Here is a 13,961-nt window from a genome sequence, read left to right as displayed (position 1 = left end):
ACCACTCCAGCAACTGGTGGCAGTGCAGATGCTCACCGTTGCCACCTCTCCCACACTGGCCATGTCTACATCATGCAGTTATCCTGGGATCAGCTCAGGAGCATCCCTCTGCATCCATATGATGCACAGGGGATGCCCGGGGCAACCAGAGATGAGCAGAATCTTTCCCATTTCTTCCTGTGGTGTCGGGAAGATCCTGAACTCTGCAGGGTGGTGGTGGTGGACGCATATCCCGGGTTCTTCCCACCTCCTCCAGCTTTCAAAATGGTCACGGAGGTGTTTGGGGGGGACTCTGTGCCCTTCGGGGGTGGGGGCAGCAATTTTGCCATCCCTTGGATGGCCGGGGTTGGGGTTGGGTGTGGAGGTTTTTTTTAACTTATCTTTTTCCATGGATTGGGGCTGCGTGACTGGCTCCTCTTCTAACCCCCCCCCCAAACTGGCACCTGCGACGTCCCTCTTCCCTTCCAGGATGTCGCATGGCCGTATCACGGAAGTGGGTAAGTCTGCAATCCTCCCCCTCCCTCCCGCTACACCCTTAGGTGTAGATGATCCCACTGTCTTGTTTTGAGGTAGGACCCCCTCCTCAGAGCAAGCAGTGAAGCACGGGGCAAGTGCTCTAGAGAACCCCTGCTACCACCAGCTGCTTTTTTCTTGCAGCAGCAACAGCAGCAAAAGTGGTAAGGGTGCACAGCAGCAGACAGGGAAGCAGCTGGTTAGGGAGGCATGGGCACAGTCATGGTGGCAGGCAGCAATGCAATCTGAGCAGGAGGATAATGGCTGGCCATCCGCCACTCCTCTTGGACCGTTGCCTGAGGCAAGGGTCCCACTTGCCTCATGAAAGAGCCGGCTCTGTCAGCCATTGTAGTGAAATGAAGATGGATGGGAATCAGAAGAAAAGCAGACTTGGCATTCATGTATCTTGCTAAAAGATCTGAGCCCACACTTTCCAGCATGTTCAGCCAGACTTTCCCAAATCTTCTTTTGTCGTTTTTTAATACTCCTTTCTAGTGATTATTCCACTATTGCATATAAATTCAACTCACATTTTTATATGACATTGACATTCTCCTTTTTCATGGAAGCTGTGCTTTTTATGACCCAATGTAAACATACTTTTAAATAGTTTCTCTATTTTAAAGAGATAGAAGGGAAAGATCCTAGCAGAAAGCAAAGTGTGTCCAGTAAAGTGAGTGAAGAATTATTCTCTCCCCACCCCCACCCCCAGAGAGAAGCATATAAACACAAAATAAACCAAAATAATTCTGGCAGGGATGGATAAGATTAGTTCTCAGTAGCTGTTCCACATTTCTATGCTGTTCCTCTTCTCAGTAAGGTCTAATACTGTGAACATTTTAGGAAGAGGGTAAGGGTGTGTTCTCATGTCTGTTGGAACATGTGGTGGTAGCCATTCATGCACTGTGGGCAGATGTAATTGTATGCCTATTCTGGCATGCAAAATGGACATAGGAACATGAGAAGCTGCCTTGTACTGAGTCAGACCATTGCTCCATCAAGCCCAGTATTGTCAACACTGACTGGTAGCAGCTCTCGAAGATTTCAGGTGGGATTCTTTCTTCGGTCTATCTGGAGAAGCAGGGGATTGAACCTGGAACCTTCTGAAAACAAAACATGTGCTCTTATCACATTGAGCTGTGGCCCTTCCCTAAGAGACAGGACTTCAGCTTGTATTAAAATCAGCTCAATGGCAGGGCATGCGGCAATTTGGTTGTTGGAAGCCTCATTATATGGGGTGAAAGCAATGTTTCGCCTAGGTTAATTCTCCTTGTTCACAGAGTAGGGTAGATCAGGATTGGGAATATCTGGTGGAATGTCTTCACCTTTTAGTATTGCTTTTCTCACCACATACTAAATTTGCCAGGAGATATGTCATTTCTGGTATTCTGGCCATTAATTATCTGTACATCCGTGATACAGATGGAAAGGGACAACACTTTGGAGACTGTACATAGGAGACCAGTCATGTACTGCACACACAAACGTACAAAGCTCAATCCACATTGCCGAAGTCAACTCCCTGCACAAAGCCCCACTGCATGCTGAAATGGTTACATGAACAAATCATATGATCCTTCTATTTGGGATGGCATTTTGGTGGTTGGCTTTGGAAACAAAGCGCTCAATCCAGTGGAAATGTCTTCTGAAATGAATGTCATCTGTGAAAGAAAACAGTGCTATTGCGCAGTGCCCATTAATTTCTCTGGGGATTATGCAGGAAAATGTCCCAATGGATTTGCTTGAGTAGTTTTATTTAAATTTACTTCAAAATAATAATAATACATAGGTAATACTCAGTTTCAGCCTCTAGGTCAGATCAGGGCATGAACCAATGCAAATAAGTATATAACTCTTGAAATTATGAACATTATTCTATTTTAAACAGCTCAGTGGCTTTTAGGAAGCAGTAAAACAGCATCTGCAGGCAACATAGTTTGTTGTGGTCTCTTAACTTGAGATGTTTTGCTCTGCTTATAGTTGTGCATCTCCATAGTTGTACAATACAGCAATCAGTAGTGTGTTAAAAATCAAAATGACATGTTGTTTCTCGCCACCCTTCAAAAGCCTCCACAAGCTCCATGTTACTTCTGTGTGGAGAAAATCCTTCATTTCAGCACACATTGCTCTCTTTTCCCTTTGTACTGTGCTATGTGTTCTGTACCCTCAGAAGCAGGAGGAGGAACAGGGTTGTTGAGAACTGGCTGCCAGATTTTTCAAAGAGCAAAAGAAAACACAGAATCTCCTCTTGGCAAATTAACAAACTTTCCTGTGTTTGTTTTGGAATTTGTTGCTGGCTTGGCTTGGAGAAAAACCTTAGAAATATCACTAACATAGTTGTAAACAGTGAAGGTTTTAAGTATAGCTTTCCGCAACCATAGACTGATTCACACATTACATGTTTTTTTCTTCAGATGTGTAGTTATAGGAGTGATTTGCACATCTGTATTCCTTCTAAAAATACCCAATATTTGAAGCTTTAAGACATGGATCTCACCCACAGCCATTTTGTGAACTAGTGTAGGGCAAGGGCTAAGGGGTTGAGCAGAGAATTCCCTGCTTCAAATCTTGCTTCAACAATGAGGTCACTAAGAATCCTCAGGAAAACCTCTGTTCCTCCATCTCATAAGTATGGTACACACAGTGACTGCACAATGAACAGATGGAGGGTTCCCTCTGACCTGCATGTGTCCAATCAAGTTGATTTATGGTCCCCATATCTACACAAACTGCATGTGTGAAGGGGCTTTTTTACGCAGTTATAGATTTTGCTTTTTGAGAGTTTCTAACGATACACAAGGAGTGTTTGTATGGGCCTAGGGAACAGACATAGGTTGGAAGCAGAGTTTGCCGTTGTGATTTCATTCCCCCCAGACACATGGGTTCATACAGCACACTCACCCACCATGGGTTAGTGTGTTGTCTGAATGCAGCTCATTTTCTGCAGTGTGTGTTAACATGCTGTCTGAACGCAGTGTGTTTTCTGCAGAGTGGTTTATCGTATTGTCAGAATGCATTGTGTTTTCCACAGGTTGACTTTTTAACCAGGTAGTATGGTTTATTTTTCTTGAAAAACCATGGGTTGTTGTTAGGTTGTTCAGAGTGGTTAACAAGGCACACTGCATAGTTAACAAGAGGAAAATGTCCTGGGTTCAGAAAATACAATAACCCACCCTGTGCAAAAACACTGCATTTGGACAACACGATAACCCACGGTTCAGCACCAGAGTACCAGATTAACACATAATACAAGGATCCTGCTGCTAGAGGTTTTTATTTATTTATTTATTGCATTTATATACCGCCCCATAGCCAAAGCTCTCTGGGCGGTTTACAAAAGTTAAAAACAGTAAACATTAAAACAAATATACAAAGTTTAAAAACATAAAAAACATAAAAACAACAGCATCCTTATAAAAACAGCTATTCTGGAGTCCGTTAAAAACAAACTCAGCATATGTTGATAAATGCTGTTAAATGCCTGGGAGAAGAGAAAGGTCTTAACCTGGCGCCGAAAAGACAACAATGTTGTTTATGTATTGTTACTTTGTATATTACTTTATTTTTTAGGGCTTACAGATGCACAGGTGTGACTTACCTCTGAATGTCAGTGCAGTGTAATAAAATCAACTTTGCCATTTTTAGCTATCAGCGTTCAGCTGCGATACAGTTGTTAAGAACTTTGGCTCCTCTTGAGGTCAGATCACTGGGCAGGCCTTGTTCTGAGGGTTCCAGCCATCAGGTATTTGCAAGGAAGTTCACTTTTTCCATAAGGGCACTTTGTCTGTAGACTCCTGGCTAATCGAAGCTTGTCTGTCCACCTTTAAACTTTTTTTTAAAAAAAATGTTCAGGCCTTTGGGCTGAAAAAGTATGTGTTTATTTCAGCACATCTAAATCATATCCTCTGCTGTAAATAGCAACTGAAGTAGCATATAAGTTTTTTTTTAAATAAATAAATAAACCATATGAACAACATTTTAATAAAACGATTGGCAAGGAACTTGTTGATAGAGGTTCTTTTTGTTTGAATGGCTTTTGAGTTTTTTATTGAGAACCTGATTTATCTGTAAATAAAACAGTAAATAAAACAAATGCTTGAAGCACCTTCACCTCTGTGCTGCTGTGGTGCCGACAATTTTATTTTATATATGTTTCCATTGCTGTACATTAAATGCTGCTGGTTTGCTCCGAGGCAGCAGTTGGGTTCTCTCTGCTCTCCCCCTCCCGCATGGATAATTTACATGAAGTTGTCCAGTTCGGTATTCCTAGGAAAATGATACCATGACAACTGCCACAACAGATGGTATTTTTCCTGTCTCTAAGATACAGAGCAAACATTCACTGATGACCTGCCCTTTTGTGATTTGTAAAATATTTGGGGGATCCACTCAAATGTTATGAACCAAAACAGGTTTCCTGGAAGAAATGTGATGATGATAGTCAGGAACTAGCTTTCAGGTTTTGTTCATTAAGAGAGGTTCAAAAATAGAATCACGTAGGACAATGGATCTCATGAAGTTTTTTTTAAAGACCGCTAAAATTAATCCTAAAACTCCAGTAACATCAGTTGTCTTTTAACACAGCCTTTAACTTGTGTTGTGGTTTAATTGAAATGTAAGACATTTTCAGTGAAATGTTTGCTGTAGAAAATTACCCATGTGAATTTTTAGTGTTTAATTTGTGTTTCCAACCAAGTTCAGTTGTGTTATTTATGGCTTTACAGTCTTTGGAAACAACATCAAAATCTTTCATATATATCCTAGTGCATTTTCTTTCACCCGTATTTTAAAACATAATTCCTTTCCCTGGAATTGAGCAAGTGTCATGCCACTTCTGGATAGGATTCCGTTTTGCTGAGTCCCTGCAGGAGTCCTAGGACTGCATACATCATCTTGCTGGATTGGAGCCACATACATAGTACTGTGTTCAGCTATGGTAGCTCCAGTCATATGTTCAAAATAGGTGGAGGGACTGGATCCTGCCCTTTTCCTCCATAGGTGACAGCTCCTTTTCTGTCTGATCTGACATTTTTATCACTCTGGAAAGCAGGTCTCCTGAGTCCTCTGTAAGGATCACACCAAACTGCCATGTTGGGGAGAGATGTGTGGGTGTGTGGGTGTGTATGTGTATGTATGTGTATCACCAGGACGTTCTACATCCCTTACTCACTGGCAAAGAGGAGGAGGAATCCCATGCAATTGTTATATCAATTGCATAGGATTCTGACCATGTGGTGATTGGAGGATGGAAAAGTTTGCTGCAAAGGAAAACCTTTGTCACCCCTCCATATTTCATTGAGAACTGCAGATCTTTACTACAGTCACTCTGTCCCAGCAGGGGATGTCCCACAATGGGCAATTGCTGTGCAAGAACTGGGGCATGCCACTGAACACCTGTACTTCATCCCCCCATATAGATATTTAGCTTGAATTATGTCAATTATTTTTAAAATATACAATGTTCTGCACATTCTCCTTTCGTGCACAGTGTCTACACTTTTTATATTTGTAACATGCGTAACTGAGATGACAAGAACAGATTGAATGGCATATCTTAACTTTAGATGTGATATAAGTAATGATAGCTGATGTCCAAGAAGAGGTTACAGCAGCCATCCTTAAATCTTTTCTCTGCTATGACTAGTGACATTTGCCAGACATGCTTACTAAGATAGAAAGATTTTACTACTTAAGCTTTTCCCAGTGCAATCCTTTACTGCTGCTATTATAAGCCAGCATTATGAGTGGTTTTTAACAAGGCTGGTTTTGCTATTAAACAATATTTGTCCAAATATAGTTTCAGATCTAGCCAATAACAAAGCATATATTAAATAGCAATATTTTGCCATTTTAGGTCTATGCAGTAAAGCATCAAGCCTTCTGTGGTCAAATTGAAGTGTGTGGCTGCGTTGGGAAAACTCAATAGTCAATAGTGGATTAATAGTCAGTAGTGTATTAATAGTCAACTCCACGGTAGATTATCGAGGGGGTACTCCCTACACAACATGCTTATGATCAACCATGGTGTGGATTAAGGCCAACATCGAGTTGACTGTTAGTCAACGGTGTGTTGGATTGACACACACCCTGTCCTCTCTTCCCCACTGAGTCCTCCCACTGGTATCCCATCAGCCATTGCAAGTTCTGCAGGCCACTTTAGTTGCTCTTGCCAAGAGACTCTGTAGTAACCAATAATAACCAACTGTGTGCGACAAAATAGTCAACAGTGCCCGACACACAACAAGATAACCAATAGTTGTTCAAATAATCAGCTCAGTGTTGGTTATTTGCGTTGGTTATTTCAGCCAAATGTGAAAAAGTCCCGACAGACAACACAATAACCAACCGTTGACTATTTAACTCACCATTGACTATTTAATGTTGGTTATCGCGTCATCCAAAACCAGTGTGTGTAAAAATGTACAGAATAAATTATAAACTCTTTGGGGGTAGAAGACTCTTTAGTTGAATGTTTTCTTGTAGATTATCAGAAGTAATTCTTCCCCATTTAATCCAGAAATAGTTGTAATGCTTCATTTCAAAAGAGAGAGCCAATCTACGCCTTATGTATAATGTGGTAGTGGAATTATGGATTGTAGCATTTCAGACTACTGACTATGTGGTGGCCATATTATAAATTATAATAACAATACTAATAATAATCAGGGAGAAGACTGTGGTAAACATTTTAATCGTATAAGAAAGATTTTATGTGGAAGATTAAAAAAAAACCTTCTCTACTTGCACTTTGAAGTTATACAGTCCAGAATTCTGGTTCTGCATAATATAGCAAGAGATCTACACTACTGCTTTATAGTGGTATTGAAGTGCATTGATAACTATTGAGGCACATTACACATTGTATTCACTGCTTTCACAGTGTTATTTCCTGCTTTTTATTTCACATTTTCCAAAATACTGCAACAAATGTGCTCCCCCTCTTGAGTCTGAAGTGACACAGTCCACCTTATCCCCTCAGGATTCTATTACATCATTTTGCTGCATGTGTAGACCACACAATATAAATGGGCAAATCCAGAGATTTTTTTTGGGAAAGGGAAGGATATGCCTTCTTTAGAAATCAAAAGATATTTTCTGAGATCTAGTTTCAACACCTGGTGGTAACTGAACTTCAAACTACTGTGCATATCCATAAGAGGAAAAGGGAAAATAAAATTACTGAAAATAAAGTTACACCACAATGACTGTAGTGGTTTTAAATGATATTGCTGTTTTTATGCTTTAAATTTTTTGTATATTTCTTTTTAATATTCACTGTTTTTAACTTTTGTAAACCGCCCAGAGAGCTTCGGCTATGGGGCAGTATATAAATGTAATAAATAAATAAATAAAATAATGACTTTATGAGAAAATTAGCAAATACTGATATTTCTACTGCTTCACTGTGGGGAAGTGTGTAGCAAGCAATCCTCCCCATCTCTGGTTATCATGAAGAAACTCCTGAAATCCTCTATAGTCCACTTCATAAATATTCTAGTTCCATTCATCTTAGATGTAAAAGAGGCACAGCATGAGAAACAGCAGTCATCTTCTGTAATCAGCTGCTATTCGTAACATCTAGAGAATTATGTGAGTAAACATGCTCTAGATTCCACTTGAGGTTTCTAGTTTCCTTTCTTAAATTCTGCTGTCTCTTCTGCTGTCTTCTGCCAGCTGTCCCATGAAAGAGTAAACGGGAAACTTTCATCACATCAAACAAATATGCTGCCCCATGTTTATTTTCAGCAGACCATGACAAGAAACATTTGAATTTATACTTAGGATCCATTTGACTGCTGGTGTGGTACAGCTGGGAGCACAAATCAGCTGTAATTGTGTAGGAAGCCATTTTGTGTGTCAGAGAGCTCCCTATGTGGTCCTGGCAATATTAAATCACGTCATGGGGCAGTATCACACCTCTGCTGGTTCCATTGCATTTTCAGGACCCAATGCTTGCACAACAAGGCTTTCATACTTCCAGAAATAACCCAGGAAACAAATGGAATCACTCCTTTACAGACTTGGGCAGGTCTGTGGAGCTTCCTTCTGTGATCTCCACTGAACTGACCTGTTCCAGAAACGAGTTTCAACTCATTTCAGGTTATTTTTAGAAGCATGAATGCACTGTTGCACGAAAAGTTTCTCCCATAAGCACATAGGTACAACAGGGTACTACCCATGAACCTCTCCCCCCCACCAAATAAGAGTTCTGCTGTTGTGGTTAAGATCACCTGAACCACATGGGAAACCCTCACACACAGCTTTCCATTTAGTTTATGCTAGAGTTAAGTGTTGTCTTATTATTACAGCGGTGGAGAGAGAATTATGCAAGCTGCTCCACTCATATGTAAGCAATGAGTAATATACTGCTCAGAAGATGTCATGTTGGAGAAAAATATATTTAATAAATAATTTAAAAATAATGTATTAAGCATATTTAGCTAATGGGAGATATCCAGTTGTGTGTGTCTGCTAATGGAATGGCATCTGCAGGGGCTGAAGTGGAAGAGAAAGTCCCATTGTATGATGTTGGATTTGACCAATGTAAGAAATTTTTTCAACATGAGCTTCTAAGTCTGGCTGGGGAATGCTGGGAGTTGCAGGATTTCTTTCTGTCCAAACATGCATAGGATCATATCGCATCCTCCTCCTCCTCATTTACAGTAAACTGAAGTCAAAATATTATTGCAGTCCATTCTATTTTATTTCATTTATGTCTATCCTTCTCTCTCTCTCTCTCTCTTTAAGATTGAAAATATAGATGCGTGCCTGAGTTTTTTGGCTGCCAAAGGAATAAACATACAGGGACTGTCTGCAGAAGGTGAGTCCACTTTCATAGTGAGTTTTATTTTGACACGGGGGACTTTGCATTTCTGATGTTTTGGTTTAGGCCTAAAAGCATGCAGGGAAAATTTCAATAGCGTTGATAGAGCTACAAGACTGTCTGATAGATGATAGTTAACAATAGCAGATTATTATCATCATTATTATTATTCAACGTCAATATACATATGTTTTATACAGTAAGAACAGAAGTCTTGGCCAAAAGGTATTTTAATATTCTCCACTAGGGTGACCATATTTTGGAAACCAAAAAGGAGGACAACATTGTCGCCCCCAAGTGGGCGTGTCCAGTACCAAGGGGGCGTGCCCACCCGAACATAGCCTTGGTCACATGTCTGATTTTACAGCACAAATTTAAGACAAATCTGTTCTACATAACATCTTAATGTTAAAATCACTGAAATAAAGAACAAGTGAGAGATTCAATGTATCTGAAATTAACTTCACTCACTCCTACTTTTGTAGGTTTTGCTGTACTTTGAAGCTTTTGCTATACTCTGTGTGTTACATTCTCCCCTTCCCTCAAATATCTTTTCTGACTGTATCTTCACTCATTGCAAGCTACTGTTGTTGTTAACAGGGTTTGCTACTGCCCCCAGATCTGTTTCAAATTTGGTACGGCTAAAGCTCTACCTAAAAGCTATCATGGTGCCAACTTTCAGCCCTTTATCTTTAAAAATGACAGTTTAAAAAATAATAATTTTAAACCCTCATTTTTTAAAAAAATCCTAAAAAATCAATGGATGAACAGATCTGTTTCAAATTTGGTGTGGCTAAAGCTCTACCTAAATCCTATCATGGTACGAAGTTTCATCTCTTTAATTTTAAAAATGACGATTTAAAAAATAATAATTTTAAAACCTCAATTTTTAAAAAATTCCTAAAAAATCAATGGATGAACGGATCTGTTTCAAATTTGGTATGACTAAAGTCCTTCCTAAGAGCTACCATTGTGCCAAGTTTCATGTCTTTATCTTAAAAAATGACAGAGTTATAAGCATTTTTGTTAATTCCCATTAGAGCTGCTCCTTGGGGGGAAAAAACCAGATTTCCCCTCCCCCTCCCGGATTTGCCATCAAAAACCCGGACAAATCCGGGCAAATCCGGTCATATGGTCACCCTATTCTCCACAGAAGAGGCAGATGGAGTTTAAGTAAACAAGGAAATAATATTTATCTAGTTACTTGTATTTGTATTTAGTTTTAGTTAGGGATTAAGATTAAGGAGTTGTGTTTTTAAAAAGCCTCAAAGGTGGGTTTTGAGAAATATTTTTAAGGGCAAAATAGAGGAAGCAGCATGAAGGTGTTCTGAAGCAGTTCCATGCATAAGGCACAGGCAGCAAGACAGAAAGAATGGAGAATTTGAGGGAGCAGGAGACCTCTGAATGACTGACAATGGTGGAGCTGGAGAAGCAAAGGTCACAGGCAGGAATAGTTTGTTTGTTAAATGCCAGAAAAAATGCTCAAGCCCATTAATCAGGATATATTGGGGTATGACTGCAAAGAGATAGAGGACTTTGAAGGTAAGGAAGGTGAGAAATTTGTGCTGGATGCTGGAGATCTAAGGAAGGCTGTCATATGATCAGAGCAATGAGAAGTGAAAGATTTTGACAGCAGGTAGCAGGCCATGGTGTGACAATGGAAGACCAAAAAGAGAAAGGAGGAGATGACCAGAGTGTGAACCAGCATTTTTGCCAATAGGCTTGAGTCTGTATATGTAGCATGGAAAACAGCACAATTTGATGACAGGACTGAATATGGCAAGGAAAGCAGCAGTGAAACTTCCTTTCTTTTGGCTCAAGAGGAAAATGACTGGTGGACCTCATTCCAAAGAATGATGTTCAGCAAGAACTCATAATATTCTTGCTGGATAGCAGCCCATAGTTATTAAAGAGCTCCTAAATTTGCATGTTTTGTTGAAATCATTTGGGTTGTTAGAATGCTCAGTATAGTATAGATTCTCCCCCCCCCCCCCAATTTCACAACTGTGCTTAAATAATTAAATATATTCTCCCTTTGTCTGTCCTCCTTCCTTCTCCTTTCTTCTCATATGGACAAAATGCCCACTTAGTTGGAGTATTCCAGGGAGTAGTTACTCCTTCTTCCTTCCCTCCCATTATACTGTCATGAGAAGGAAACATTCTCCCTGCTTTCAGATGTATTGGAATATAATGTAGCCCTGTGTCTTTCTCACCTAATAATGAGTGTAAATAGAGGCTACCTTGATTGTTCTCCTTGTAAGTGTGATGCCATTTTAGCTGTGACAGAATTAACTACAGTTTGTACTGACTCGGCTAAACTAGATCCAGAAAATAAATCGTGCTTTGTAGTTAATTCACTCATAGAGACCACACATCCCAAAGATTCTATGATAAAATAACCAAACATTCAGACATTAAATGGGCTCCTTCATGGCGTAATGGTATAGGATGTTTTTTTTGTTTTTGTTTCTTTTGTTATATTTTTTCCTTTCTTAATTAAAAGCAAGGTGTAAAATTCTCTGGCTCTTATCCAAGCGCTGTGGGCACTCCTGGTATACCATTGGGTTGTATACGTGGATCTGTCCCTGAAGTCAATAAGGAAACTCTTGTTTCCATCAGAGCTGTTATGCAGACAACAGGTGATAGTTGATTGGTCTGGCACTGCAAAGTATTTGTTTGTTCATGTCAGTTCCAAGTTGCTCCTTTACTTTCACTTGCATGTTTGCAAGTCGAAACAGGTACAAGCCACCCCAGTAAATGGCAGTCACATCTGCTACCGTGTGTTCTACTTTATACCTCCCTTACTATTCTCAGAGTTAGTGGTTGGATTTGCACGTACAGGTGAGACACTCTGTTTTCTTCTTGGTCATTTGTCTGTGAGACAGTTGCGTGGGCTTGGTTATCCTGCAAACTATGCAGTTTTACTTGCCAATAAGGTAGCTTAGTTACCTTGACAGCTAAAGCTGCAGTTCTTCCCTTGAGTTCACGCCACTGCTTGAACATTATAGTGAATTTGAGAGCACATTTGTGAATGTCGGCTTCCAGAATGCTTAAATGGAAGATCAACAGCTCAGCAAAGCCCTCTCAGCTGACACAGGAAAGATTTTCTTTTTCAGTCGTAGAATCCTGTTGCCAGCAAATGGAATTCCCTGGCTCTACGCATGAAAACACCACATGCTGGGGAATCCCAGCTTCTTATGCCAATGGAATAATTATACCATGTTTCTAGCTTTCTTCCACTCTTAAGCTGATTATATTTATGCCTGAAGTACGAACACTTAAGTGGCAAACAAGGTCATACGGAATATGATTCTCAAATCAACACAAGAAAGCCTAGAAATCCAAGACTTTGCCCTATGTATTTCTCTGAACAGGGTGTGGGGTCTCGCCCTTTTAAAGTTGAGAGAGTGCTTCCAATTAAAGGCTGATTCACACATGTCTTTGCATCGTCAGAACTTGATGACTCTTAGCTGAGTGGTTCCACTGAAAAGCATTGTGTTTGGGGTTGACTTTTAATGGCATGAAAGTCCTATCTGGGATATTTGAAAAGAGCAGGAACATTTTTCACATGCGATTGTATTCCTTCATAGTTCTCCCCACCCCCATCCCTTCCCTTCCAGTTTAGTCCTGAGCTTCTTAGCTGGCTTTCTGTGCGACGTCCTTTGTTGCCTTCTGAGATTTGAGTGGTTTGCCTCTCAAAGCAAAAACAGATTAATTAAACAAAATGGAGGGGATGTAGAGGAAATTGAGGCAACCAAGACAAGAGAAACCTCACAGCATGGAAGCTTCCGAACACTAGGATGAAAAAAGAAATGCTCTCCTCCTTAAAAACCAGAACATCTGGCAATATTTTGTTTTCAGTTTTTTTGTGGCCCAAATGGAAATGACTGGGTTCTACACTCACACTGTTTAAACCCTGTGCGTATATATTTAAACAGACATACAAGACAGAAGGGAGCAGTAAGAGGAAGTAATTGAGACTGCACTAGTCGGCAAAGTACAAAGAGGTTGATGTGCCCTCTGTGTACAAAGTCCAGTGGCAAGCCTCCAGATGAATTACCTCAGGCCATCTCCTGAGATAAGAGAACCAGAAATACATCTGTAGGGCTTATTTAAATCATAGTTTATTGTTGAGTTTTAAAGAGCTAAAACCAGCACTCTACAAAGCCCAGTGACATTTTACAATTTTTTTTTTTATAGGGCCCAGGCTTAATATTTAGGGCATTGGTTTTACCTTTAATGCCTTCTGAAGATTCATGTTTCAAAGGCATGAATTGTATTGGGACTTAATTGGTTCTAGACAAAATATGCTGGCCACAACGTATTTGGGGGATTCACACAACCCCCTGACATGTTGAAAGCGCATGTGAGGGAGTTGCAGGGTCATGCCGGCTAGTCCCACTCTTGCTGCCAATACACATGCTGGCCTTGCCACTCTCCAGCCAGTTGTTTGGTGGCTGTGTCACGTGAAGACTCTGTAGGCATGTAAGGTGACTTCATGTGGCCACTGGGGGCTTTGCTGCCTGTGGGACTAGCTGGTGCAACTCTGTAACCCCTGAGCACATGTGAGGGCATTCGAGTGAATAGTAGAGTCAGTGTGGTTCCAAAGCTACAGAATGCAACA

The 13,961-nt window shown here is 40.4% G+C and overlaps 1 protein-coding gene across 2 annotated transcripts in view; it reads left to right on the top strand.

The window, feature by feature from the left end:
• Positions 1–13,961, top strand: part of NAV2 (neuron navigator 2) — a 323,173-nt gene that overhangs the window by 107,279 nt on the left and 201,933 nt on the right. For both annotated transcript variants that reach the window (XM_063117361.1, XM_063117362.1), the window contains exon 4: positions 9,262–9,334. In XM_063117361.1, the coding sequence (XP_062973431.1) occupies positions 9,262–9,334 (73 nt within the window). The remainder of the gene's footprint in view (positions 1–9,261; positions 9,335–13,961) is intronic.

This window comes from Elgaria multicarinata, chromosome 2 (genome assembly GCF_023053635.1).
Source record: "Elgaria multicarinata webbii isolate HBS135686 ecotype San Diego chromosome 2, rElgMul1.1.pri, whole genome shotgun sequence".
Taxonomy (NCBI): Eukaryota; Metazoa; Chordata; class Lepidosauria; order Squamata; family Anguidae; genus Elgaria; species Elgaria multicarinata.
This window is presented reverse-complemented; position numbering and strand designations above follow the sequence as displayed.